The sequence below is a fragment of the Hippoglossus hippoglossus genome, chromosome 10 (assembly GCF_009819705.1).
Source record: "Hippoglossus hippoglossus isolate fHipHip1 chromosome 10, fHipHip1.pri, whole genome shotgun sequence".
NCBI lineage: Eukaryota > Metazoa > Chordata > Actinopteri > Pleuronectiformes > Pleuronectidae > Hippoglossus > Hippoglossus hippoglossus.
Window position 1 is genome coordinate 20,829,343 of NC_047160.1, and position 24,614 is coordinate 20,853,956.

At 40.7% G+C, this 24,614-nt stretch overlaps 3 protein-coding genes and 1 non-coding gene across 8 annotated transcripts; all 4 read right to left on the reverse strand.

The window, feature by feature from the left end:
* Positions 1 to 637: 637 nt before the first annotated feature.
* On the reverse strand, positions 638 to 14,663 carry bod1l1 (biorientation of chromosomes in cell division 1-like 1). 4 transcript variants are annotated; one of them, XM_034597203.1, is made up of 30 exons: positions 14,408 to 14,663; positions 13,448 to 13,572; positions 13,107 to 13,297; positions 12,469 to 12,963; positions 11,627 to 11,776; positions 11,329 to 11,480; positions 11,129 to 11,225; positions 10,595 to 10,721; positions 10,447 to 10,510; positions 8,541 to 10,335; positions 8,384 to 8,445; positions 8,110 to 8,233; positions 7,605 to 7,727; positions 7,473 to 7,516; positions 7,328 to 7,379; positions 7,148 to 7,206; positions 6,979 to 7,060; positions 6,644 to 6,702; positions 6,458 to 6,533; positions 6,146 to 6,192; positions 5,864 to 6,032; positions 5,663 to 5,736; positions 5,019 to 5,145; positions 4,690 to 4,742; positions 4,463 to 4,547; positions 4,236 to 4,315; positions 3,925 to 4,027; positions 3,656 to 3,779; positions 3,156 to 3,227; positions 638 to 1,634 (listed from the first exon to the last, which is right to left on the reverse strand). In XM_034597203.1, exons 1-30 carry the CDS (start codon positions 14,522 to 14,524, stop codon positions 1,511 to 1,513), a joined length of 5,052 nt encoding a protein of 1,683 aa, XP_034453094.1. In that variant the 5' UTR covers positions 14,525 to 14,663; the 3' UTR covers positions 638 to 1,510. The 4 variants fall into 4 exon arrangements, with proteins under 4 accessions (XP_034453094.1, XP_034453097.1, XP_034453096.1 ...); XM_034597206.1 differs by having other exon boundaries at positions 3,925 to 4,021; positions 4,490 to 4,547; positions 14,408 to 14,656; XM_034597205.1 differs by having other exon boundaries at positions 4,490 to 4,547; positions 14,408 to 14,656.
* An 859-nt stretch (positions 14,664 to 15,522) lies between these two features.
* Positions 15,523 to 15,604, reverse strand: trnal-aag. The gene has a single exon. It is a non-coding gene; the product is annotated as a tRNA-Leu (tRNA).
* Positions 15,605 to 15,849: 245 nt separating this feature from the next.
* On the reverse strand, positions 15,850 to 19,341 carry aurkb (aurora kinase B). 2 transcript variants are annotated; one of them, XM_034597214.1, is made up of 10 exons: positions 19,229 to 19,341; positions 18,277 to 18,315; positions 18,024 to 18,105; positions 17,890 to 17,935; positions 17,563 to 17,751; positions 17,199 to 17,337; positions 16,947 to 17,095; positions 16,687 to 16,861; positions 16,291 to 16,458; positions 15,850 to 16,254 (listed from the first exon to the last, which is right to left on the reverse strand). In XM_034597214.1, exons 1-10 carry the CDS (start codon positions 19,232 to 19,234, stop codon positions 16,252 to 16,254), a joined length of 996 nt encoding a protein of 331 aa, XP_034453105.1. In that variant the 5' UTR covers positions 19,235 to 19,341; the 3' UTR covers positions 15,850 to 16,251. The 2 variants fall into 2 exon arrangements, with proteins under 2 accessions (XP_034453105.1, XP_034453104.1); XM_034597213.1 differs by having other exon boundaries at positions 15,850 to 16,458.
* A 677-nt stretch (positions 19,342 to 20,018) lies between these two features.
* LOC117768832 (F-box/LRR-repeat protein 12-like) lies at positions 20,019 to 24,361 on the reverse strand. Its single transcript, XM_034597211.1, has 3 exons — positions 24,179 to 24,361; positions 23,959 to 24,034; positions 20,019 to 23,036 (listed from the first exon to the last, which is right to left on the reverse strand). The coding sequence occupies exons 1-3, from the start codon at positions 24,277 to 24,279 to the stop codon at positions 21,993 to 21,995; spliced, it is 1,221 nt and encodes a 406-aa protein (XP_034453102.1). The 5' UTR covers positions 24,280 to 24,361; the 3' UTR covers positions 20,019 to 21,992.
* Positions 24,362 to 24,614: the final 253 nt, after the last annotated feature.

Below are 24,614 nucleotides of genomic sequence, written 5' to 3' on the forward strand. Positions count from 1 at the left end.
AAATAATAAAACTCTGAATCCTCTACTGAACAACTGAAAGACTGGAGGACAGATATACAGGTGGATCCTTCCCTGGATGACTGGGGTGTAATATGTGCTGAGGTAAATAAACTGGAAATGACTAAAATATCATTTGACTGTGTGTTTACATCACCATCAGAGTGATGGTTTAAAAATAATATCCCAGATATGTGCACATTATTTCACTTTATGATGTAATGTTGACTTTAATCCTAAAATATTTCCTTTTGGGGTTAGATCTCGCCCCAGTAGTCAAACTGGGGATTAAACCGATTTGCAAATGGTTTAGTGAAATAAGTTATTGTTGTGCTACGGACAAGATAACCTCCGAGCTGATAAGGGAAAGTGAAACCTTTGGTATCTCTTGGAGCTGCGTGACTCAACCAATAAGGAATGTTAATGTATCGGATATGATAAGAAGCAACGTTAATGGAATTCAGAGAGAGATCTGGTCTTTAAAAGTGGGATTACACCGGATCATCGACCGGCTCTTTGCTCAGTGTCAGATATAATGTGCCTGTCTGGAGAAAGGGGAAAGAAGGTGAAAGGGAAAAAAGATCTTTTGGAAAAAAAGTGAATTGACAAATAATTTGAATTAGAAATAACAGATCACAAGTAAGAACCTAAAGTGTTTTATATTTGTTTCAAAGAATAAAAAAAGAAATCAATATTCAGCATTTTTTACATTAATGAAAAAAATGTGTTAACATTAACAGACGGGTGAGATATCATTATACTGACATACACTGAACTCCAAAACCATACAAAAATGTAAACTACCTACATGAGAGACAGTACTTTATCTGCAATGAGTGTAGAAAATATGTTGTGAAGAAAACTGAGTTCATAGAAACATGTTCTGTCATCTGTTTTCCTTTCAGTGACTGATACAAATGTTATTTCAACATAGAGATACAAGCAGAGTATTACGTATAAAAATAAAACCTTAAAAAAGAGGGAGAAACATCTCCTTTCATTCACAGAATGAATAGAAAACAATAAAATTCACCAGGGATGCTCGATGCCTCAGTGATTTCTACCTCTACAGCACAACGAATCACAAACAACATGAATAACTGCGGAGGTCTGTGGAGGTCTCTGTCTGACTGACGGCCAATTTCAATTAATCCTCTTTATCTCACAGCGGCACATTAAGCGTCTGATTGGCCTGAAATACTCTGGTTCACTGGGCATTACTGAATAAACGCAGGAATGATGAAGTCTGATCCGAACCATATGGGCATAGTGCGGTAGAAAGTATTCTGGGGGATTTCTCCAAAAGATCCTCAGGTTTACACCCAGCCATCAGAGCAGAGTGTATAATACTATCCAGAGCTTTTTAAACATCTACAGTCAATGAAGCAGAAACAGTTTTACGTGCTAACGCGCTGAGGAGGCCCCTCTGACCCCCCCAACACCAAAACTGACTTGAATATGGAGCGCAGCAAAAACACTGCAGGGGCAAACGGGTCCACGGCTGTCAGAGGGCTCAGCGTTTGGCTCTCTTGGAAGGGGGCTCCTCTGATTTCTGCCCTCCCCGGGTTCGCACCGCAGGGGGGCTGGCCTCCCGTTTACGGCCCCCCTTAGCCACCGCGGCCTGGCCCCTCGATCCGCTGCGGGGGGGGAAACAAGCAGCAAGTCAGTGCGTTTGTCTTAAGTGTCGTATGAAAGGCTGTAAATGTTTGTCTTTGTTAATTCAAGAGTTATTCAAGAAAAGTGTTGCAATAACCCCGAACGAGCACAAAGACGGGGGCTCTGCATGTTTATGTAACCGCTGGACAGAGCAAACAGCACGAGGCAGATTTCAAAAGACCGTTTAAGACTTGAGGACTTTTGAAAGTTCAGAAACTAGATGAATTTACATTTCTGACTAAATCTGCTCTGAAACCACACACGGACAGAATTAAAAGAAATAAAAACAACCCTACAATAACTAAGTGAGACAGTCGAAATACATTTTCTCACAGACGTGATGAAAAATGCATTTGCATATTCATGAATGAAACAGTGTCCTTCCGAAAACATACGTACTGAGGAGGTATGTTTCAGAGGATTTCTAACCTGGATGTTTTGAGCCGAGCATTTTTGTTGGGTCCACTGGATTCTACTTGTTCTCTAACAACGGTACTTTTTTATCAGTTGGAAATTTAGTGAACAGCTGGAGTGTTGGAAATCAGCAGCTTAACCGTAAAGATGAAGAGACTGAAAAATACAGACACTATGAATTCAATTAGAGAATGTGCTGCATCGCATCGGGAAAACTTTTCCCGCACTAATGGCCTGAAATGACAGATTGTACTTATCAAAGAATATTGGCCGATATGTTTTATATTTATGACCTAAAGCTGAAACCACTATTTGACTAATAGATTAGTTGATGCCGAGAAAAATAATCCACAATGACATATGATAATCAATTAACTGTCAGTTATTTTTCCAGCAATCTGGGATATATTTGTATTATTTCACAGACCAAAAGATGATCAATTAATCAATTAAATAATGGTCAGATTAATCAATATATAATCACCACTGGCAGCCCTATGAGTCATTTACATTCACATTTCTTTATACCCATGATATAAAATACTGTTATGTTGAAGAAAAGCATTAAAATAATTATAAATAAATGATGATCATCTTTTTTATATGTTGTGTCCGTGGTGATCTATGAGTTTATGGAATAATGTGTGTATAGGAAAATCTATGCAGTTCATCAGTAGGAAATACTGATTTGGTTTATGTGCAAAATTGTGATAATTTATCACTATTTTTATTTCAGTTTTCAGACTATTTAAGGATTTATTTTGATTTGTCGTTTAATTAGACACAAAAGCCTCCCTCTCCTAAATCAGATGTAAAGAAGTTGACTTATTGTTTATGGACTGTGACAATGCACCTGTAGACTAACTCACGGTGTTTATCATACCTTCCTTTTCAAACAGCTCAGGCCCTGCAACAGGATTTCTTATTTTCATTTTGGACGCAAATAACTTGAAAACATTTTGAAAAATTCCAGGAAGAGGTTTGGTGAAATGTCCTCTTTCACAGGGCAGCGAGCGAGCAGTCCGGTTTCTGTCGGATTCCCCCTTCGAGCTCGTTGGTTCTGCAGAACCTCAGTGAAACAAACTCACCGTGTGCCAGCTGCGGTCTCCTCTTTGCCGCTCTGTCGACTTGCCCGGGTGGATGGTTTACTTGGCTTGTTTCTGAGAAGCAGTAAAAACAAATATGAAACAACAGTTGTTGCTTTAGTACTAAATCTCCTCGGCTCTGGTTTAATAGGATGTGACAGTGATGATGCCTTCAGAGTGCAAACACTCAGCTGGGAAATTATCAAAGATGCATTCATCACGTCTGACTTCAGAGGACTTCACCTGCACAGGCCATGATACAGCGCCTCAAACCTTTTAGTTGCTGTCTTTGCACTGATGACCTTGATCTCATGACACGTTATGAAATAAAAACTTGTCGTCTGTTGATTTCCAGAGCAGAACTATTACTGTCGATCATGTTAACAGACAAACTAATCAAACTATGTTTAAAATGCATGTTGGTGTTCAGACCTGATACGTTTCCATTATGTTTCTATCAGTACTGTGGTTGTGATTGTTGTGTCCATGAGCTGTTCTTTTACCTTTCAGCCTCCAGACGAGACGCTAACCGTGTGGTCGCTCTGGTTGCAGTTCCTTTCCCTTCCTCACCGTCCTCCTCCTCCTCTTCGTCATTCTGCTCACCTTCTTTGTCTTCTGCCTTTTTTTCTGTGGAAAAAGATGATTGACAGTTATGGAAAACAAGGATTTTATTTACATGGGTTAGAAAAATATTTTGAAAGTGACAAACTGCTTTTTTTAAATATTACTTTTGCCTTGAAAATAGTTTCAAGCGAGCAGTAAGTTTTCTTACCTGAATCGTCTGTGGCTGCTCCGGCTGCCTTCGAGGGCCGCCCTCTCCGGACACTCCTCTTTGGAGTCATGTCCTGGTCCTCCTGCTGTTGCTCCTCCTCAACCTGGAGAGATAAAAAAACAGGCTCTTACTAAAACATATCATTTACATGAATCAGATTTCAGTTTCTTAGATGAAAAGAATAAACAAGACACTATTGGACCTTTTAAAGGAAAGGGGTTAAAATGGAATAGTTCATTGTCAACAAACAAAGCTGAATCAATGGATTCAGGATATTTAAAACTAACATTTATATTAATTTGTAAACGTACATCATCAGGTTTCCTCTCACTGCTGCTGCTCTCCTCTTTGACCTCCTCCTGTTCCTCTGACCGACTCACTGAAGAAGCACCTGAAAAAATGAAAGTACCATTCAGAGAAAACAATGATTCAAGTACCTTGTTCTTTATAACTGATGTGTTTAAAGGCCTCTGCTCTAATTTCACTCTTATATAATTTATATCTTATAATGTGGGTGTTTGTATGTGTGCTTTCTTACCACTGTCTTTTTCTGACTCTTGCTCACTTTGCTCCTGTTGATTGTTTTCCTCCTCCTCCTCCTCCATCTTGTTTTCCTGGGTTTCCTATAGAATAATGAACACATATCAAGTCACACAAATTACAATGTGGTCAAAGGAAACTCCATCTTTCATGAAAGGGATAGAGGAAGTGAATAGAGATTGAGAAACCAGGAACCTGAAGATATAACATAACAACAACTCTCACCTCCACAGATTCATCCAGTTCTTCTGACCTCTTTCTCTTCACTGCTGGTTTACCTGGAACAGAAATGTAATTGATGAAATCTACTTCACACTTCACACTCATCATCTCTTCCTGAATACGATCAGCCAGAAAATGTTTTACTCATGGCTAAGATCTCAGTCTTCCCTCATGCGAACTCCAGCTGCCATATTACAGGTTGTTTTACAGGTTGTTAACGGTGATGACAGCAAAATAGAAACACACAGGTTTGTGCACAAATTAACTGGTGAGATTTGGGTCACTGGTAATTTTACCTCAGACATATGACTTGAATTTAAAAACTAACTCACGCATTTCAGTCGTCTCTTTGGAGCCTGAGTTCCCTGCGTCTTCACAGTCGCCTGGAACAGGAGCTGGCAGATGGACCGGACTTCCCTGTTCATCACTTTCCTTTGGTGCACTTTCATCTTCAGTTGTCTAGAAATTGGGAATTTTTTTTTGTGAAAAGAAATTTGTACCACAACAAATGTATTATCTAAGACAAGGACTGAACAGATTGAACGGAAAACTTAGTGGAATGATGGGTCGTGGACCAAATAAGAATCCATTCGATTTTGGGACAAATGCGGACAAAAGCACAGATCCAGGATTTTTCCACTTTCTTTAACATTGTGAGATTATGTTTTTTGATATGTTCAACAACTTCCCAGGAAAAAAATTTAATTCATGGATCTTGATGAAATAAATCAGGCATTTATATCTATGAGCTTGATTAAGTTTAAGGGGACTGCAGGAGAAATTTGCTAAGGAGCCAATTGGATGCAGGACACCAAATTGGTCCATAGGGGTCATCATTGTGCTTTAAGTTACTTGTCATATTGGTAAGAACTTTCACTCAACGAATACATGTTGAACAGTGAACAATGTCAGAAGCACAACAAATAAACCTGGTACTGTTACATGTTAAATACATGGTGCACTGTTCTTAACATACCTTCTCTGCAGGTTCGTCTGAAGTGGTTTTATCAGCGTCCTCCTCGTCTTTACCGTCATCTTTCTTCTGATTATCTGAAGTTAAAAACCAAACAATAGAAACTTAAGATACTTGTATTCTATACTCTGTAGCACTCATCAAAATAATGTATTTTTAAAACACCTCAACGACCATATTTCTAATTTAAAGGAAGCAGTTTACCGGCAGTGGTTTCTTTGGATGCAGCTCCTGAACGTCTCCCCCTGCGACTCGGAGCCTCCTCAGACTTTTCAGGTTCTTTAGGTCGGTCCTTCTCCATCTCCTCTGTTGATCTAGACGATCGTCCCCTGCGAGGTGTTTTGACCTCTACGACCGTCTCCTGCTCCGTTTCCTGTTATTATAATTTTTAAAAAGTGAGCTAAACTATATCGATTCAAGTTAAACAGAAAAATGAACCCGCAAGAGTTGATGTTTTTACTTTACTACAATGAAGTTTGTATTTACCTCAACAGACAGTTGCTTCTTACTTTGCTTCTCATCCGTTTCATCACCTGATCAAATATAAAAACATATATTAATAACTATTTCAAAGAACTGTGATAAACATCTCTTAAAAACCCTCATCAAGACAGTTCAGTTACTCAGTGGATTCAGTTCATCCTTAAATGGTTTAAGGTTTATCTGGTTTTCAGAAATGATTATTAAAAACCATCATTAATATTAATTATTAAATCTTATGACAATTCAAATAGTAACATGGTTACACAAGCTCAGACAAAAGACATTTAAATAATCTCTGAATCTCTTCTACTTTACCAGAATCTTTCACGGCTGCATCTTTCTGACTGGACAGTTTTCTTTTACGTCTTCCTCTTCCCTCCGTCTTCTCCTCCTACAAAGTAAAACGTGCATTAGAACAGACGGAAATTTAGCAACACCTACATTTATCACATACGTAAGTGCTGAATTTCTTCCACGCAGTTATATAAAAAAAAAAAAGACCTTCTCAGACAGGGTTGATCCGTTCTCATCGTCCTGGCTGTCTGTGCTGGAGATGCTGCCTGGAAGAGACAAATAGTGATGAACGAGTGAAGTGGAAGAGAAAACAGCATGAAAATCAGTTTTCTGTTGCAGCTCCTGAAGGGGCAGTGTGCTCTTTATGACACGTGTGAAGAAAACAGACAAGAAAATTACTTTAAATAATAATACACACACAGAAATAAACCCTTAATCCTTGTAACACCTCCCCTGCAGACTTTTTCAAACTGTAATTATCTTATTCTATCATATTATTAAGTAAAGTGTTCAAAACTCTTTCTATAAGTCACATGACTCACTGATCTGTTTGACGAGTTGGGACTGAGGCCCAGGTTCACTTTCTGTGACCTCCTCCATCTTCTCTGGAACATCAGTTTCCATCTAAACAAAGTTCAACAGGTCAACAAAGTAAAACATAATTCAATGTGAATATTAAGTTTGTAACCAGGCGAGTGTTTGAACACTTACAGTTTCATTCTTCTCATCTGCAACTTTTTCTTCCTCCTGCTTCTGACTCTCAGGTTGAACTAGTGGTGAAAAGAAGTTAGAACATAGATTTTGATTAATTCCCATAAGGTTTTATTGCACAAAGTTCTATTGTTTGGACAGATCTTAATGTGTTTGTATCTGTTAAGAGAAAATATTTACTGTTGTCCGTTTCCATCTTGGCCTGGCTCTCCTCAGCGACCTCCTCCTTTGCCTATTGAAAGATATATTTGAATTTTAGTCTCACTTGAAAATTTTAAATGAAGCACACGAGTAAAATTTGTGAAACACGGATCACCATCCTCACCTCTGGGCTCGTCTTTGTGTCTGAAGGATCTGGATCACATTGATCTACATTAAAGAACGGATATTAAATGAATGATTAAAAAGAAAAGCATGTTATTCTTTTAAAACAAGTCACAAGATTTCAAGCAGTCACCTTGTTTACTGGATATGTCGGAGACTTGTTCTGCGGGATCACAAACAGCCGCCTCTGCATTTCCCTCTGCGATTCCTGTGACCTCTTCTGTCTCAGACGCAACAGCATCAGCAGCTGAACTGTCTAAGAAAGTAAAGAAGTAGAATCTGTTATCTATACTGTAAATATGGCATATAGTCATGCCACATAATGTTTTATGTTATACAAATACATGTCAAATTTAGTTTTTAACATTAAAATACAACCTGTATGTGTGATTTTGTACAATAGCTTCTGTATATCTTTTGGGAATGGTTTTCATATAAGCCATTACTGTGTTCTACCACACCCCCACATGAATTTAATTATGTATTATGTATTTATGTTGTGTGAAATAAACTTAACCAAACCATGAGGTGGATGCACAAAGACTGGTCAGTGTAAAATGTTTCTCATTTGCACATTCACAAAAAAATTATATTTACACATACAACAGAAAAGATTCAGCTCAAATAAGCAAAGTTACCTTCTTTGTGCGCTGCTGGTGACGCCATCTTCTCATCTAGCTGCGCTTCAGGAGTAATTTCTGCCACGTTGACTTCTTCATTTTTCGAAGAAGCCTGAGGTTCATTGGAGGTGGTGTCGTCCTCCTGTGTGACAATATTTCAATTAGTTACTTTTCTTTTTGATCAGAAAGACTGGAACCATTAAAATTGTTAAAAACTGTCAGAGTGAAAGAAAACACGTAGTAGTCAATTCTTTAAACATTTGAATTTTACAAAGATGAAATGCTTCTTTACCTTTGGAGAAAGACTCTCAGAACTTTCAACCTTTGACGCATCAATTTCTCCCTCAGACTCATCTAGAAGAAGATTCATATTTAGGATTTTAATTATGGAAACAACCTGACATGCATAGAGAGATAATTATAAGCATCTTCCTTCTTTTCACACATACCTGCACGTTTTGGTTTTTCATCAACAATCTCAGCAGTTTCTTGAGATGGAGTTGGTGACGACTCAGTGGCTGTGATCTCAGTCACAGCAGCTGTTTGCTCGTCTGCTGGAGGACGCTGCTCTTCCTCTTCAGCCACAGTTGTCTCCATGGGTTGTGGGGCTGTCGGTTCCACTTCTGCTTCTTCCTTCGTATCTTGAATTACTAACCTTTTGGCCACTTTGCTCGCAGGATCCATGGACAGCAGAGTCAGAGCTGCCTCTTTCATTTTCATGTCGGCATCCTGAAGCGTTATCTCAGTGGTCACTTCCTCTTGAATGTTCTCAGCTGGAAGTCTCGCCTCTGCTGAGGTGCAGACGTCCATGAGAGCCAGCAGAGCGTCGGCCTCGGCCGGCACAGCGGGCACGTCGCCCAGTCCCGACTCCGTTTCTCCCTCCGTTGGCTCGGGGGTGATGTCACTTAAGGCGTCGCAGGTGTCGTCTGAGAACGAGGTGGTGACGGTGGTGACGGGCTCAGAGTCTGTGCTCGTGTCTTGTGTAAGAGTTTGTTTCTTCTGCGGCTCTTCTGCCTCAACACTCACTGAGGAAGTGGAGGACTTTGAAGGTTTATCGGACTTTTCCAGTTTGTCTTCTTTCTGTGTTTTCTTCTCTTCTTGACCCTCATCTTTCTTTTCTGGGACTTTGTCCTTCTTCTCTAGTTTTTTCTTTGCAGTCTTAACTTCTGATTTCTCGTGTGAAGGATCTTCAGACGCTTTCTTCTGTTCCTTCACGTTCGCCTCTTTTTTCTTCTCCTTCGTTGCCTCAGGTTTGCTGACAGATGCACCCCCTGCACTTTTGACTTCTGAACTCGGAACTTTCTTATCGGTCTTTAATAACAATGGAGTCTTAGTTTCCTCTTTGGATTTTGATTTAGATTTTTCCAGGATTCTTACTTTGTCTGTTGTCTTGACTTTTTTGGGATCTTTCTCTGTTTCAGAGCTGGACTTCTTCTGGTTGTCTTGATCTGGTTTAGTCTTCTCCTTCTCGCCCTCTTTATTATCTGTTGCAGGTTTGAGTTTTTCTGCTGGCCTGTCCTCCGTGTGGCTCTTTGACCTTTTCAGGCCTTCCTTGGGGTGTTTATCCTTCTTCTTGCTGCCGTCTGACCCAGGCTCCATGTCAGACCGATCCTCGGAGGAACCAGCAGAGTCGGGGCGGAGCAGCTGCTTGAAATCACTTTTAACTGAAGTTCTGTCTCCTTTAGTCCTTTCCCTGCTTTTATCTTTTTCCCTAATTTTGTCCTTTTGTTTGTCCTTCTCTGCTTTAACAGCCTCAGTGGATGGAGCTTTCACCTTCTTTGGACCCTCGTCAGCGACACCTTCAGACGCCTTTCCTGTCATTTTCTTCTCACTTTTAATCTTTGGCTTCCTCTCACCTTTCTCTTCAGAGGGCCCTTTCACACCTTCCTTGTGCTGAGATTCATCCGCCTGGTGTTCAGATTTCTTCTCATGCTTTTGTTTGAGCTTGGCACATTCATCTGAGAAGCTGCGCTCTTTCTCTTTGCGTTCCTTGGAGTGAGGTTCTTTACGGGACGGACGATCGAATTTTCCGAGTGGACGTTGTTTAAGAGCCTCTTGGGAACCTTGCTCCAAATCCAGGATGAAGGAGTGTGTCCGGCTTTTGTCAGAGAACTTTTTGGTTTCACTGGAATCTTCTGAGACGCTGCCGCTCGTCCTTCTGTGTCTCTCATCAGATGAGGCAGATTCTGAGAGATTTCTTATCAATTTTGGTTGTGGTGTCTTTGACGTGGAAGATTTCCCTTCCTGATTTCAAAGAACAATAAAACACAATGCTGCTTTATTACACTTCACCAATCCAAAGACAAAATAATGACCTGCGGTGAATCTGCTTTACTCTCGACAGCTTTCACATACCACTTTCCTGGATCCCTCTCCTCCTGTGTCTCCTTTCTTCCTGCTAGTTACATCTCCCTCTTTCCTGAAGCAGCAAATAATGCATTTATTTATAGAGTGTACACTGCAGCAGCTATGTGAATTTGAATCTGAGCTTTGGATGACGTACCTTGAGTCTAGTTTCCTCTTCCTGTTGAGAGCCATCTTTTTCTCCAGAACTTTCCTTTCTTTGCGAGCCTCTTTGGCCCCGGGCCGGTCCGCCCCAGCAGAGTCCCCACCCTTTTGTTTTCTCTGATCTGTGTTGGAAATAAGCCTGGTTAATGATGTGACAGTGAAAAGTACACAGAGCTAAGACTTGTCTTTAAGAAGGGGATAATAGGAACACACAGCAGGACCGAACAACATAACACACAACGCTGCTATTTCATTTCTGTGACTTAAAGTGGGAGCACGTTTGAAGAGAATCTCGGGGAAACTGTAGTGTTACAGAAACAAAGCTGTGAGGAGAGAGGCTGAAAGTTGAAGGTGAGAAATTTAAGCCCAAGAAGCAGAAAATTACTTTTTCTGTTACCAGACTAAACCTTTATTAGTCTAATTTTACTGAAACATTTCCGGTTGCTGAACTCAAAACATGGGATGAGAAGAATGGATGACTCTGAATCTAAATTCAAGCCCACAGCAAACACGTGAGAAACAGAATTACCTTGTTCTTCAGCCTGTGCTGCTTTCTGTTTACGCTTCTCTTCCATTCTCTCTCTGTTCTGTTGTCTCTTGAGCAGCCGGTCCTCTTTGTCTTTTGCCTATGACATCACAGTTAAGGAAAGAGACACAGAAGAATGATGAAGGAGCATAAAAATATGTATGTGTTCCAGTTCGTGATCAATTAATTAACCAACAACTTACTGCAGATCTCCGACGTTCCTCCACAGTGATTTCATCGTCCGAGTCACTATAGTAACGGGAGTAGAGGAAGGGCTTGTGGACGTAGGCCTTTCTGCGAGGCTTGCGCTCCTCTTCTCCGGCGGCATCTTTCTCTCCTGCTCTCTCATCTTGATCTAGTGAAAAACACAAACAAACACTTTTTAAAGCTCAAAATCAAATATATGTACAAGAACTTATGTAGTAGAGGCCATATTGAACACCTCAGGATACAGTTAATTTTCATAATCTGAAATCTTAAACACAAGTAAAAAGATGAGACCATCAGACGAAAGTTCCCCTTCTTTAGACGAGTCCGACAGCAGCTCCTCATCCTCACTTTCCTCCTCGAATGACGACAGGTCGCTGGTGTGGACAGAGCTCACTGTGATGTCACTCAGGCCATCCAGGTCGGAGTCCTCCAGAGAGTATTCTACAGTGTGATAAAATATATAGTTGATGAAGGAAGGAGTCAGCTGATCAAATATTTGCACATCTCTTACAAATATTCACATTCATGTTTTAAAAACAAACAAAAGGGGCGAGGCAACGGTGGATCAGATATCCACAAACATTACAGATGTATTTATTATTCTCCGTTGACAAATCTGAAGCTGATTTAATTGAATTCCAAAAGACACTGGACACATTATAATATCAGTCTGAAGGTCAATTTCCATGCTAATAATTTTTAGGAGTGGAACAAACTATAATTTCCAATGTATTACTTAAATGTAAATTTATTATGGTTAATAAAAACGTCAATTTAATTATAATTTCTCTAAAATGTCAAAATAATTGCCTTTAAAATACCAAATAGATAAAAGTTATCAGAATTCCCTAAAGACTGCTGTGAGATTGATTTGCGTAACCAACAGTTTACAATGATATAAAACATAGAGAATAAGCAAATCCTAACATTTAAAAAGCTAGGACAAGCTAAAACTTTACAAGCTAAAAGTTTTTTTTGTTGATAAATGACTTTAATGTGCTGACACATTAACACGTAATTTCTGAACAAATAATTTTCTTTATGTCCATGACAAAGAAATGTGTTTTTTTTATCATGAATAGGTTCTGAAGGCAGATTGCTTTCACTAGATGTAAAGAAACAGTTGAGCTCACCTTCCTTGATCCTCTCTTTGGCTTTCTGCTTCGCCTGACATGTAGATTTCTGGAATTCATCGTCCTGCTTTTCTTCTGAATGTTTGCCCGTGATTCGGTTGATTGCATTTTCTTTCTCCTCTTCGGTCTGCTCCTGAGCTCCTGCCTCCTCATCCTCCATCTTCACCTCTTCTATTAACCCCTCTTTTCCCAGATCCATCTGGTCCTGAGTGTCCTCCGTCTTCACTTCCAGCACCTGGATCTCAGATGCCACCTTCATTTCCTCTGACTCTTCCCAGGTTCCATCTTCATGGAGGCTGTCTCCCTCCTCCACGATGATCATGTCCTGCTCGCCGTCCTCCACCAGCTGCATGGTCTCGTCTGAAGCTTGGCCTCTACGTCCTTTCTCGGTGCTTGAGCTGGCCCTGACACTCGCTTCCTGATTGAGGGAAGTGATTGTGTCCAGGATGGACATGGCGTCACTGGCTGCAGTGGTCGTTGGCGCAGACGACGAGGCTGTGAACGTATGAATATGTTACAACAGCTGTTAAATGTGTGATTCGATTGGAAAATAATTTCAAACCACAGGATGAAGAGGGAGAATGATTTTTCTCTTTTACTGGTCAAACATGCATATCTAGACATGATGTGTTGTTTACCCTGCTCAGGAATGCTGCTGTCTGGTTTGGTCTCTGGTAAAGGCGGCAGGGGCAGTGGCTCTTCAGAGCAGCTTCCCGGCGACAGAAATTCACGAACCACCCTCTCCACCTGTGGCCTGAAAATGTGGTTGATTTTGGGATCCACCACCTGGGCCACGATCCTGTCCACCCCCTGCTCCAGCATCCCGGATCTAAGGAGAACAGTTTGATTTTACTTAGGGCAATTTGCAAATTAAAACTAGACATTAAACATCTACGTGGGGGGAACATTTTCAGCTTGAAAAAGTATTGAATCATTTCCATTGCTATAGTGGACTACACGTTTCTCCATGGTCACTTACTGGAGCACAAGCTGCCTGATGTTGTTTCTCAGCTGGTTCTTGTTCAGATGTGGGCTCCATGTGTGGTTAGAGAGGTGATTAGAGACAAAGTTGTCCACTCTTTGTTTCAGGTTCAAGTAAGCAGGCTGCAGGAGAAAAGGCAAGAAAGTGATCACAGGTTGGCAATTACCAACAACCTTTGGACATTATTGCCTAGGCCATAACTGGATATCTGTTAAAAAGCTGTCGATTAATTAATCAAGCAACTGTTTATTGTAGTATTAAGCAGTGTTTTGTTAATAAACACTAGCTTCTGATAAATAATTCATCCACATATTTCTGTGTGGTGAGCTGCAGATTGTTTTGTAACTGCAAACCTAAAAGTGCAGTAGTCAACCAAAATCATATACTAGGATTTTACAACATTCACCTTTTGTTTGAGTCCAAATTATGTTTTTATATACAGCACATTTAAAATAAATCAAACGCAAGTTAAGGTGTTTTACAGTTGATTGACAAATTAGATAAAAACTGTCAGATTTAGAGATGAATGCATATCAAACCAATCAATAACAGGAAGTACGACAATGATATAAAGTTACGATAATAAAGTATATATAATCAACTATTGATTAACCATTACAATAATTATAAAACACAACATAAAAACCAAACTAACCAACCTCCCTGAGCCTCTGAGTTCAAACAGTATCAAATGAATGGGAATGAATGAAAAACTGTAGCTAGCTAACATGTTAGCCCTTGGACATGTAGCTACAGCTCCCTGTTAGCAGAAGCAGTAAAGTAATGACCAACACAGTTTGTTTACTACTAGCATGTTTGTTTACTGCTAGCATGAAGCTAAACGAGCTCCAGAATCAAACCTGCTCCTGCAGAACAGAACAAGCTGCTGCTGCCGCTTCCTGGATTCAGGTTTTATTCCTAAACGTCCCCGGATCGTCGGGTTGTGAAGAAGTTTACCTTCGTATCGACGTCTGCCAGACATTCCCTCCTGAACTGGTCGAAGAGCCCCTGGGTTTTTAAATGACTGACGATCATGGAGACGAGCTGCGGGTCTCCCGGTGGTAAACCCGCCATGTCTGAGCCGAGCGGAGAGTAAACTGGTTAAATGAGACGATACTGGTAAAACATGGGCTCGCATCAGACCTGGACGCGTCTCGTCTCTGTTGTGGTTCATGAAGTTCGAGTCAAGCTGGAAGCGGAAGTGAACTGTAACATCGTGATTTTGAACCGGAAGCACTTTCAATTCGCGGGTTCCCCTACCGAAATAAAAGATTAGTAAACGAGAGGGAAATTAAATTCTCGCTCAATACAATGATTTAAGTTTAATTATATGAAGTCACAATGTTCGAGGAAACGAAGAAAACACAAAAATAAGGTATTTTAAATGTTTCTATTTAAACTAAAAACTGAAAGAGTCGTTTTCCTGTTTTTGTATAATTACAATTATCATATTTAATATTATTTAAAGAAATCCTTGAGAGGTGACAGATATTTCACCTCCGTCTTGTTCATGTGGTGACTCCCACTGCCTGTATGTCAAGTTTCAGAAGAGTTTACTGTAGAAATTAGAGAAAATTGAAGGGAAGATTTGCTACTTTTTCATTTTATCACTCAAATCTTGCTCATATTGAATATTTTTTTATTTTTATCCTCGAAAGGTGACACCGATATTTCACCTGAATCTTGTTCATGGTGACTCCCACTGTCTGTATGTCAAGTTTCAGAAGAGTTTACTGTAGAAATTTAGTTGAAGGTTGAAGGGAAACTTAGAAGGCTAGGCTGTGGCTGTATAATTTGCTATTGGTTTTGAGTCACTGGATCACATGAAGATATTTAAAAATTATCCTATATATAAATATTATTAAATAGTAGGGTATCTTATATTTAAAACTCGCTGTAGATTTGTTAACTTGTGTCACATTGTGGTTATTTAGCGACCTCTAGCGTTCTGATCCAACAACAGACATCCACGTTAAAGGACGCTAAATCAACGACAACCGACCGCACGCGCTCAGAGAAGAGACGCTGGATCATGTGACAGAGAAATAAAAGTAAATGAAATCAAAAAGTTATGGCAGCGGTGGGATTCGAACCCACGCCTCCGAGGAGACTGGAGCCTTAATCCAGCGCCTTAGACCGCTCGGCCACGCTACCGTGTGACGCCACGTGCTTCATACACTGGAGAAATACGACTCAATATATAATATCATATACTTGGGAATAAAAACATCAAAAGTAACTTCACAGACAAATCCACAGCCTACAAAATGACTGAATCACTTTTGTAAATTTGGGTGATTCTGTATTTGACCACTCGCTTAGTAATAATTTGTATACTGTTTCGTTCTGTAACCACATCCCATGTGTACAAAACTAATTATTTACTAGATGTCCCCAAATCCTTTTATATCATTTATTAGAGTTTGAAGAACAGTCTTCAGGAAAATAAACACACTTTCCACCCAATCCCTCAGTACACATCATCTTTAACTATTAGAGAATATATTCAGCACGAGGCAGGCAGTCTAACAGCACTTTGGAGTCAGCACCATCAGATACAGAAATCCAAAACAGAGCTTTTCATTTAAAAAAGGAGCAGAAAAGAATTGACAATAAAATAACAAAAACCTCTGAGGCAAAGTACTAGACATAGATAATAACACCACACTGTACAACATAAAAAGTGGGTATGCATGCATACCCATCATAAAATGTGCCAGAATAATGGCAGTTTAAAGCCCACGGCAGTGAAACCAAAAGGTGCCGGCCCAGAGTCTCTTGTGGAGGATATAAAACACCCCTCAGAGGGAGGTAAGAAGGCTGGCTAGGTGGACTCAGGATTTCTTGGAAGGGTAGGTCGGGGGTAGGAGCCGGTGGGAGTTGGCGCGCACCCATGGATGGTCGATGACGCTCTGTAGTGAGAGGCGGTCGATGGGGTTGTGGCGAAGCAGCTTGGAGATCAGATCCCGGGCACCGTCTGAGACAACCTTGGGGAATTTCAAATCCACCTGAAAATGGCAAGAAGATATTTATTAATTTAATCAAGTGGCAGCAAAAACCATGAGAATCAGATTCATTAAAGATTTGTGGATTGAAATTTGTAAATTTCCTGAAATAGTTTGAGTAAAATATATATATTTTTTATTATAAAGACAAAATGTTGTCCAGATAGCTATTTTATGACTAAAAGATTGGCTCATATTTTTTCCATCAGACACCAAGAGAACAACACCAACCTTCATGATTCTTTTGTATGTGTCTGAATGGCTGGCGGTTTCAAAAGGGGGGTTGCCAGCTAGGCATTCATAGCAGAGGACCCCAATGCACCACAGGTCCACCTTCTCACTGTGGGTGTGGCCCTCAATCATCTCTGGGGGGAGGTAATCCAGTGTTCCACACATGGTGCGGCGTCTGAGAAGGTGTAAAACAAGAGGTGAGCAGGAAGTAGCAATAGTTTCTAATGGAGCACAGTGCGTCGGTGACAACGATTCCTCACCTTAGAGAAGGTGCATGAACAGACCAACCAAAGTCGGCAATTTTCAGCTCCCCACGATAGCCGAGAAGCAGGTTCTCTGGCTTGATGTCACGATGAATCACTTTCTTCTCATGGCAGTACATTAAAGCATCAGCTATCTCCTCCATGTACTACAAAATTAAAAAAGGTTAGCAGTGAATTATAACAGCAAAATGCCAACATACATTACAAGGAATGCACACAGATTTTTTAACAACTTGGTTAATCTCTTACCGTGGCAGTACGCTGGTCATCAAATCTTCCACATCTCTGCAGCTCTTTGTACATTTCTCCACGCGGCGCATACTCAAGTACTAAGAACACCCTCTTGCGGTCATGGAAATAATTGTAGAAACGCAGGATGTTTGGGTGCCTGAGGAGAAAATTGAGTTTATTTTGAGGGAGCCTGTTGTTGACGGTATTTCCAAGACCAAGCGAAATTCATTTAAAGTCGTTTGTGTATTCATGGCACAACCTCAAACACTCAAAGTGTGATGTTACATGATGTTTTATTTCTTTCAATGACTATTAGATTAAATAAATACATAAATAAAAACATTACATTTGTGATGCAAAACAGTTTTTTCAGGATACTTACTTAAGATGAGCTTGAATCTCGATCTCCCTCCTGAGTTGATGCTCCACACCCTCCTTCTCCATCTGTGACTTGAACAACACCTTCAGTGCAACGATGGAATGCAGCTTCTTTACTCTTGCAAGGTAGACATTTCCAAACTTGCCCTTCCCCAGTGGTCGACCAATGTCAAAGTCATCAATGGAGACTTTCCTGTGGAAAGGTGCAAAAAAAGATATACTCATGTTAACCTGTCAAATAGCAGAGGCTCTTAGATGGCTGCTTGAAATCATTCATAAAAACAGCAGGATATGAAAACACAACTGGAGATGGACTAGTGATTACACTTACCTTGTAGGTAAACTGGAGGATGAGCCAACACACTCTCTCCCAGGGCCTACAAACGACAATACAATCAAAACAGGCATATTTCCTGAGGACTGAGTGGTTTCTGTAGGTAAGGAGGTAGTTTTTTTTTTTTATACCTGCGATTGCACTTTTGTCTGTTTCTGCTCGAGGCTTCACCAGAACACGCTGTGGCCCTGTAACCATGCTTGGGGTTGCAAACTAAAATTCAGAGGCAAAAACACAAACATGCAGCTATGAGTGACCCGATGACCATTGCCATGACATAGAAGTTACAGCAGGAGGGAATGAACTAAAAGGGTGATCACTGACGACACATTAAGTTAAACACAGAAAGCAAATCTAAATGTGTTTCCAACTATAAATACGTACCTGTCTTTGGAAGGCCCGGGGCTCATAATTTTCCTTATTCTGTAAAGAAATACACAGAGTGAACATTAACTTAGGGTATTTGAGCTGCTGTGTGTGTCTCTCTTGACATTCAGGTGTTATCTTAGCATCGAGTCATGTTACTTATTTTAGACAATGCCCGAGGTATGCATGTATCGACTGGTCCTGAAAATACCCAAGATGGCAACTTTCTCAGGGTTTTTCCTGCACAGACTGTGGCTGCCTGCAAATATGTAAGAACTCAACTAGTTTCCCTGTTTGCTTCTAGTGTAATGAAGATGGAAGACTTCTTGACTTGTCTTTTGATTTCCCATGTTCGGATTTGAAAAAACTTTCAGCACTGGACTGCATCTGGACTGTAAAGGTCCTTTTTGTCTGGTATTTTATTATTCTTTCATTTCAGGATGTGTGTCCATTCATCAGATTAGACTATCTCAAGTTGGAAATACAGTGTTTGTAAAGTTAAAAGGTTCCACTACACTGACAATAGAACCACATTTTGGTGCAATATAAAACCTGATTTATTACCACAGCATTGTCATATTTCAGGTTGTGATTTAACTAATCCTTACAGATAAACATTATTATATGTTTCCGTGGTTAAACAATGACGTTAGGCCCCTGTTCAGGTAACACTGTTTACCTCGTACTCGGGGTCTAAGCAGCGGCCCCAGTTCAACAGCAGCGGTTCATTTACATTTAAAATTCGCACTTTTGTATTTCCTTTGTCGTGTGTTCACTTTATATTCAACTTGTTGTCATTTCCGCTAGCGAGGCGTTATGCTACATGTAAGCTAGCTCCGTAGTGTAGCTCCAAAACCAAACGTTAGCTACGCAGCTCGAACCGGCGTCAACAGAGAGAAACGGTTACATGTCCCGAGCGGATGTAAAGTTCTCGTTACACCATGATAAACATTAAATCCTTGATTATTACCTGCATGGTGCCGAACACACGGAGCGTCGACTCAGTGAAGCTCAGTCCGCAGTTTTCTGCTTCCTCCGCCGCCAACGTTTTCAAAAAGCCAACCTCGACCCACGCGATTGGTTGGTGCGTCACACACGGAAGGCTCCCATTGGCCAGAATCACTGCGGGAGAGCGCGTGTGATTGGTGTATACCGGTGCTACTCAGACAGAGACCCGCCTTCTTCTCCTTTTGATTTTTTAACAACAATGGCGGAGTGTTTTAAATGAATTTTTATTCCACTATTGAAACCAATAATTTTTCAGAATAACACATGAAAAGATAAATTTAACTATTCAAATGAAGGACACATTTTTTTTTTAATACAGTTTAGAGTTTTTTAATAAGATTTGTTATTATCTTATCAATACTTTTCTTACACAAATGTAATTTCCTAAAACAAATCCTTTTTTTCTGGATTATTTGAACGAGACAACACTAATATCTGAATAAAATCACAATCTCTTTATAAGTACATATGCACTTTAATTCCAGTTTGACCACTTGTGTGTTAATCCTTTTCTGGTTCATTGTTTTTTTAATGTATTTTTATTATAACATGAAGTCATTGTCTGTAATATATTTGAAGTTGAATAGTTTAAGATAAATTTCACTGCAGCTTCATAACATCTTAATTGTTAAATATATCAGTTATTTATTGAGTCAAGCTCATATGTGTGGATTTCTCTGAAATGCACCTTTAATGATGTTTTTGGTGAATGATGCAATCAAATCACAAAATACAAGACAAATACACCAACCTTTATTTGCTCAAAATAGATTTATTCAAAACCAGTTTCTCATTTAAGATTTCAAACTTCTTTATGTTATTTACATGAAAAATCATGTCAAAAACACTTATCTATGTTTTCCCTTTACATTTTTTTTCATTTTATAATTTCTAAAGGAGTAAAATAAAATAAAATGGAAACAAGACTTTACAAAGAGGACTTTAAAAATGGTATGCTGCTCTTCAACAAACACAAAACCGACAAACACCAAAACCAAACACCTGCTTGTGACAGACACTTTTTTCTGATCAGTTGAAAGGGTTTCAAAGAACAGGAAACAGGTGCATGATATCCTTTAGTTTGTTTCAACTCTCTCTCATTGTCGCTTGCAGCTGCTCATGTCTCTACAGGCTAACAGTAATACTTACAAATGTTGTGTAATATTGGAACTGAGTATTCAAAATACTTTGGTTCACAAATCCTGGACTTGTTTCAATCTGTTTGGAACTGACTGTCCAAGGATTTACCTTGAAGATGGTGGGTAAAGATATAGTTAAAGACAATATAAACCATGAGACAATGTTTTGTTAACATTACCAATGTCACCACACCATTTCCTAACAGTTCCAAATTTAGCAAGGCTGCTTTGCGGCAAACTGATTTTCAAAGTATTCAAGTCCCACAATTTGTCTCGTATAGCCAACATTGTCATGTAGTTATATTATCCAAAGAAATATTTTCATATTTCATCGTTAAATATAGCTCCATAAAGAGGACATACAGCAAACAGCCAAAGCATTAAAACCTGACAGCTGAATATCTAGTTACAGTGACAGCCGTCAAGAAGTGGGATGTATTAGGCAGCGAGTGAACACTCAGTTCTTGAAGTTGATTAATGTTTTCTTTTTCATCATTTTGACGGCCTGATGTGTGTGAATAATTTACCTGCAGAAGAAATAGCACCAGGAGGGACTATGAGAAGAAAAGCAAGCCAGCTAGAACAGTGCAAAGCTCTGGGTGATGTTCTGCTGGGAAAACCTAGGTCCTGGTATTCAGGTAGACTTTAGTTTGACATGTACCACTTACCTAAACATTGTTGCAGGCAGCATTCCCTGGTGGCAGTGGTCTCCCTCACCAGGGGAATGTGCCCTGGCACACAACAATCATCACAAAGTTCAAGGTGTTGACTTGGTCTCCAAAATCCCTGGATTTCTATCCAATCAAGCAACTGTGGGACGTCATGAAAAGAAAAATCCATGAAAATGAAACTATCTGATGCTGCCGATGGGCGGCTGTGGATCAGGAGGTCGGTAGTTCAATCTCCAGCACCTCCAGTCTGCATGAGGAAGTGTCCTTGAGCAAGATACTGAGCCCCAAATTGCCTCTGATGGCTGTGCTGAAGGTGTATGAATGAGGTTTGATTTAAAACAACATTGTGTACAGAAGTGCTGTGCCAATGTGAATGGGTGAATGTAACTTGTGCTGTAAAGCGCTATGAAAGAAAAAGCCCTGGTGGAAGCCTTGCATCGATGGATCAAAGCTGTTTTGGCTCCACAAAGGGGACCGTCACAATAAGAGGCAAGTGGTTGTCTGAGTTTATGTTTATATTGTGGATGGCTGTGCATCTTATGTTCTATTTCACGTATCTAGAAACCACAGATTTGCAAAGTTGAGACTTGGTATTCCTCTGACTAATGAAGTTAACAGATTCAAAAGACATCAAGACTATTTAATTACAGCTAACTTTGATTTCTTCAGTTTCACAGAGTACTTGCTTTGTTAGTCATTTTTAAACTTGTTGACTCAAAAGGTCTGAAAACATAGAGGCTGCACCAGTGAGCTGGTTCATATGAAATAGTCATATCTTGTAAGCTGATGTGGGCAATAATAAAAACTTAAATTGATCATTACATCAATGATGCTATTTAAAATGGCATATGCCTGTGTGAATGACATTTCATTGTTTTGGGCCACTTGTATTTACTCAGCAGCAGTGAAGATGTCATTAATCTGCATTAATCTGAATGGAGCAGTTGGTGAAAACTAGTGCGCAGGATGGCAGCAGGACGGCCAGTGAGCGACGCAGACTTGGAATAGGATCATTCACATCCTGTGCCTTGTTGTCATCATTGCTGCTTTCTTCACCTGCAGCTTCCTCACCTTCCTGCTCTTCCTCACCACCACCCTCCCCTTCCACCACTGGTGGACCCTGCCGGGGCTGGAAGGTCACGTCCAAAAACTCCAGCTGGCGAAGTCCCCGGAGCATCCGGCAGCTCCGGACTATCTGCATCTCGCTGAGGGTGCATGCCCACAGGCACAGGCGCTTCAGGTCCTTCAGACGGCTGGCACAGAGCAGGCCCGGCCCCACCTCTTTACCACCCAGGCTCAGTTCCTCCAGTCCGAGCCATCCTGCCCCTAAACCCAGGGAGGCCATCTGTAACTGGTAGCCCTGCCGCCCAGTGATGCCTATTTCCAGAAACTTGAGCCTGGAGAGCCCTTCGACACCACAGACGCCGTCCTTGGCAGCACAGCTCCTGAGCCCATTGGCAGTCACGCGAAACGTGTCACGCAGCTCCAGTCGATGGAGCCTCTCCCATGATATCAGACTCTGCAGGTGCTGGTCCGTGAAAGAGGGCACATTGTTAAGGACTAAGGTCTCAATAGGAATCCCTGATGGAGAGCCAAGCTTTTTTCCTTTCTTATCCTGTCCCTGCCGTTGAGCACCAACACTGGATGTGGCTTCTGCTCTTTCTTGGGCAGGTGAAGAAGGCAGTGCCTGGTTGAAAAAGCTGCGAGGCAGCTCACAACCACGCAGCTCCAGCACCTTTAAAGATGGAGGTAGGACCTGGCAGCTGGACAGGCTTCTCAGGTCTGCGTGCAGAAGGTAGAGTTTACTCAGCCGAGGGCACTTTGTGGACAAAGCTTTGAGCCAAGACTCAGAGAGAAAGGTGCCGCCTCGGGCCGAGAGCAGCAAACCACGCAACCGTAGGCACCTTAGTCCACAACCAAGATACTGACGCAGCAGGACCCAAAGAATACGGGACGTCACCTTACACACAGTGGACAGTCCATGAATATGTGTGTGTATTGAGAGTGGAGAGTGGGAGGCAAAACAGAGAATATGTCAATAATTTCACAGACACACACAATCCATCTGTTATAGTGTTTACTTCAAAAGAGGCTTAGGGCAAGATGCACACTAAGGTATTTCAAAGTGATTACAAATACTGCATTAAACATTACATTTCACAATTAAACATTAAAGATTATTTGAAATCATTTGATAAAACACACAAGAGATATAAATACATGACAGGAGGAGATGTAACTGCATGGAAATCAACTCTGTGGTGCAGAGAGTGTAGCTAAATGTCTCAATGTTTAGTCTGGACCATGGAAATCATAAGCGAAGCCGCAAGAAAACCAGACATGAAAGGCCTGAGAGGATTTGTGTCGTCAAAGAAGGTCACAGACATAATTTATGTAAGAGTCCTCCAACTCTTTTATACAACTGGAAAACAGAAACCTGAACATTTAAGTAATGTATTCAGGATCCTTGTTTTTGTTTGTAAGGTTGTTTGTGTTGTACACACTATAAAGATTATACAGGACCGATCAAAACTAAGAACGTAGCGTAAAGGTCATCAAAATGTAAATGTCAGTTTTGATGCGTGTCAATTTTAAATATTCACAGCCTTAAACAGACAGAACTCCCATGATTCTTGGAGGCTTTGTTGTCATTGATTTATTGTGAGCGACAAAGTTGAACCCAGTGGTTCTGATTACTCAAGGATTCTGGACTTAAAGGCTTTCAGTCACTCTCGGGTTTTCTTCTTTATCACCAACTAAAATGGGGAAGTTGTTGCAGCATCTGGTCTCGTGTAATACATGTGTCTATTGTTTAGTGGCTGTGTCTAAACACCATGATGTATGACAGGATCAATGAAAAGACCACACTGTCAGTAACTTACTCCTTTCCAGGCAGTCAGGTCGACAAACCTCCACAGTCGCTGGTCTTTAACGAGGCGTTTCCATCTCTTACACACTCTGGTGAAGTAAACACAACAAACAACTTCATCATGTGACTGGAGTCGGAACAAAGACAAAAGGTGGCAGGTTTCTGTCTAACAGGACGAATGGCTGGTTGAAAAAGGGGAAAAGCCTGTGACAGCAGGGTTACATGTGTCTCACCGTCCAGCTCGGACGAGTTCCCTCACGCTCAGGAACGACAGCACGTCTATCAGGATGTTTTCGGGGAAGTAGTCCAGGTTACAGCTTTTAAATTCTTCCATTTTGTAAACAAAACTCCTCCAAACCCCTCGACACGGCACTAATAACGCGGCGCACCGCGGTTGCGCACAAACCAACGATTCCCCCGGAAACAGCTACCCGGTGACTCTTGGCCCTACCGGAAATAACCGGATGAATTCAATATATTTGTTTTATTCCGCAACGTGACGTGTGTGCGTTCAAATCTAAAGCATTCGTGTTTAATGTAAACACAGTGTTAATATATGACAATAATAATGTGCCAGCGCTTCTTTTAAAACACCCTGGTGTGAATGGTGAGTGTTGGGAAAGACATCATAGAACAAACATCATCTTTATATGAACTACTGAAGAGAAA

Excerpts from the sequence above, each read along its gene's own strand:
- bod1l1 (XM_034597203.1), bottom strand. The coding sequence starts at position 14,524 with ATGGCGGGTTTACCACCGGGAGACCCGCAGCTCGTCTCCATGATCGTC. Across the intron at positions 10,336-10,446 it reads GAGAGGGATCCAGGAAAGTG|GAAGGGAAATCTTCCACGTC; the intron begins GTATGTGAAAGC and ends CTTTGAAATCAG. Across the intron at positions 7,728-8,109 it reads ACCAGCAGCGCACAAAGAAG|ACAGTTCAGCTGCTGATGCT; the intron begins GTAACTTTGCTT and ends TTACTTTCTTAG.
- aurkb (XM_034597213.1), bottom strand. Across the intron at positions 18,106-18,276 it reads CCCGGGCCTTCCAAAGACAG|TTTGCAACCCCAAGCATGGT; the intron begins GTACGTATTTAT and ends TCTGAATTTTAG. Across the intron at positions 16,862-16,946 it reads GTTCATGCACCTTCTCTAAG|ACGCCGCACCATGTGTGGAA; the intron begins GTGAGGAATCGT and ends ACACCTTCTCAG.
- LOC117768832 (XM_034597211.1), bottom strand. The coding sequence starts at position 24,279 with ATGGAAGAATTTAAAAGCTGTAACCTGGACTACTTCCCCGAAAACATC. Across the intron at positions 24,035-24,178 it reads GAACTCGTCCGAGCTGGACG|AGTGTGTAAGAGATGGAAAC; the intron begins GTGAGACACATG and ends TTACTTCACCAG. Across the intron at positions 23,037-23,958 it reads ACCTGACTGCCTGGAAAGGA|GTGACGTCCCGTATTCTTTG; the intron begins GTAAGTTACTGA and ends ACTGTGTGTAAG.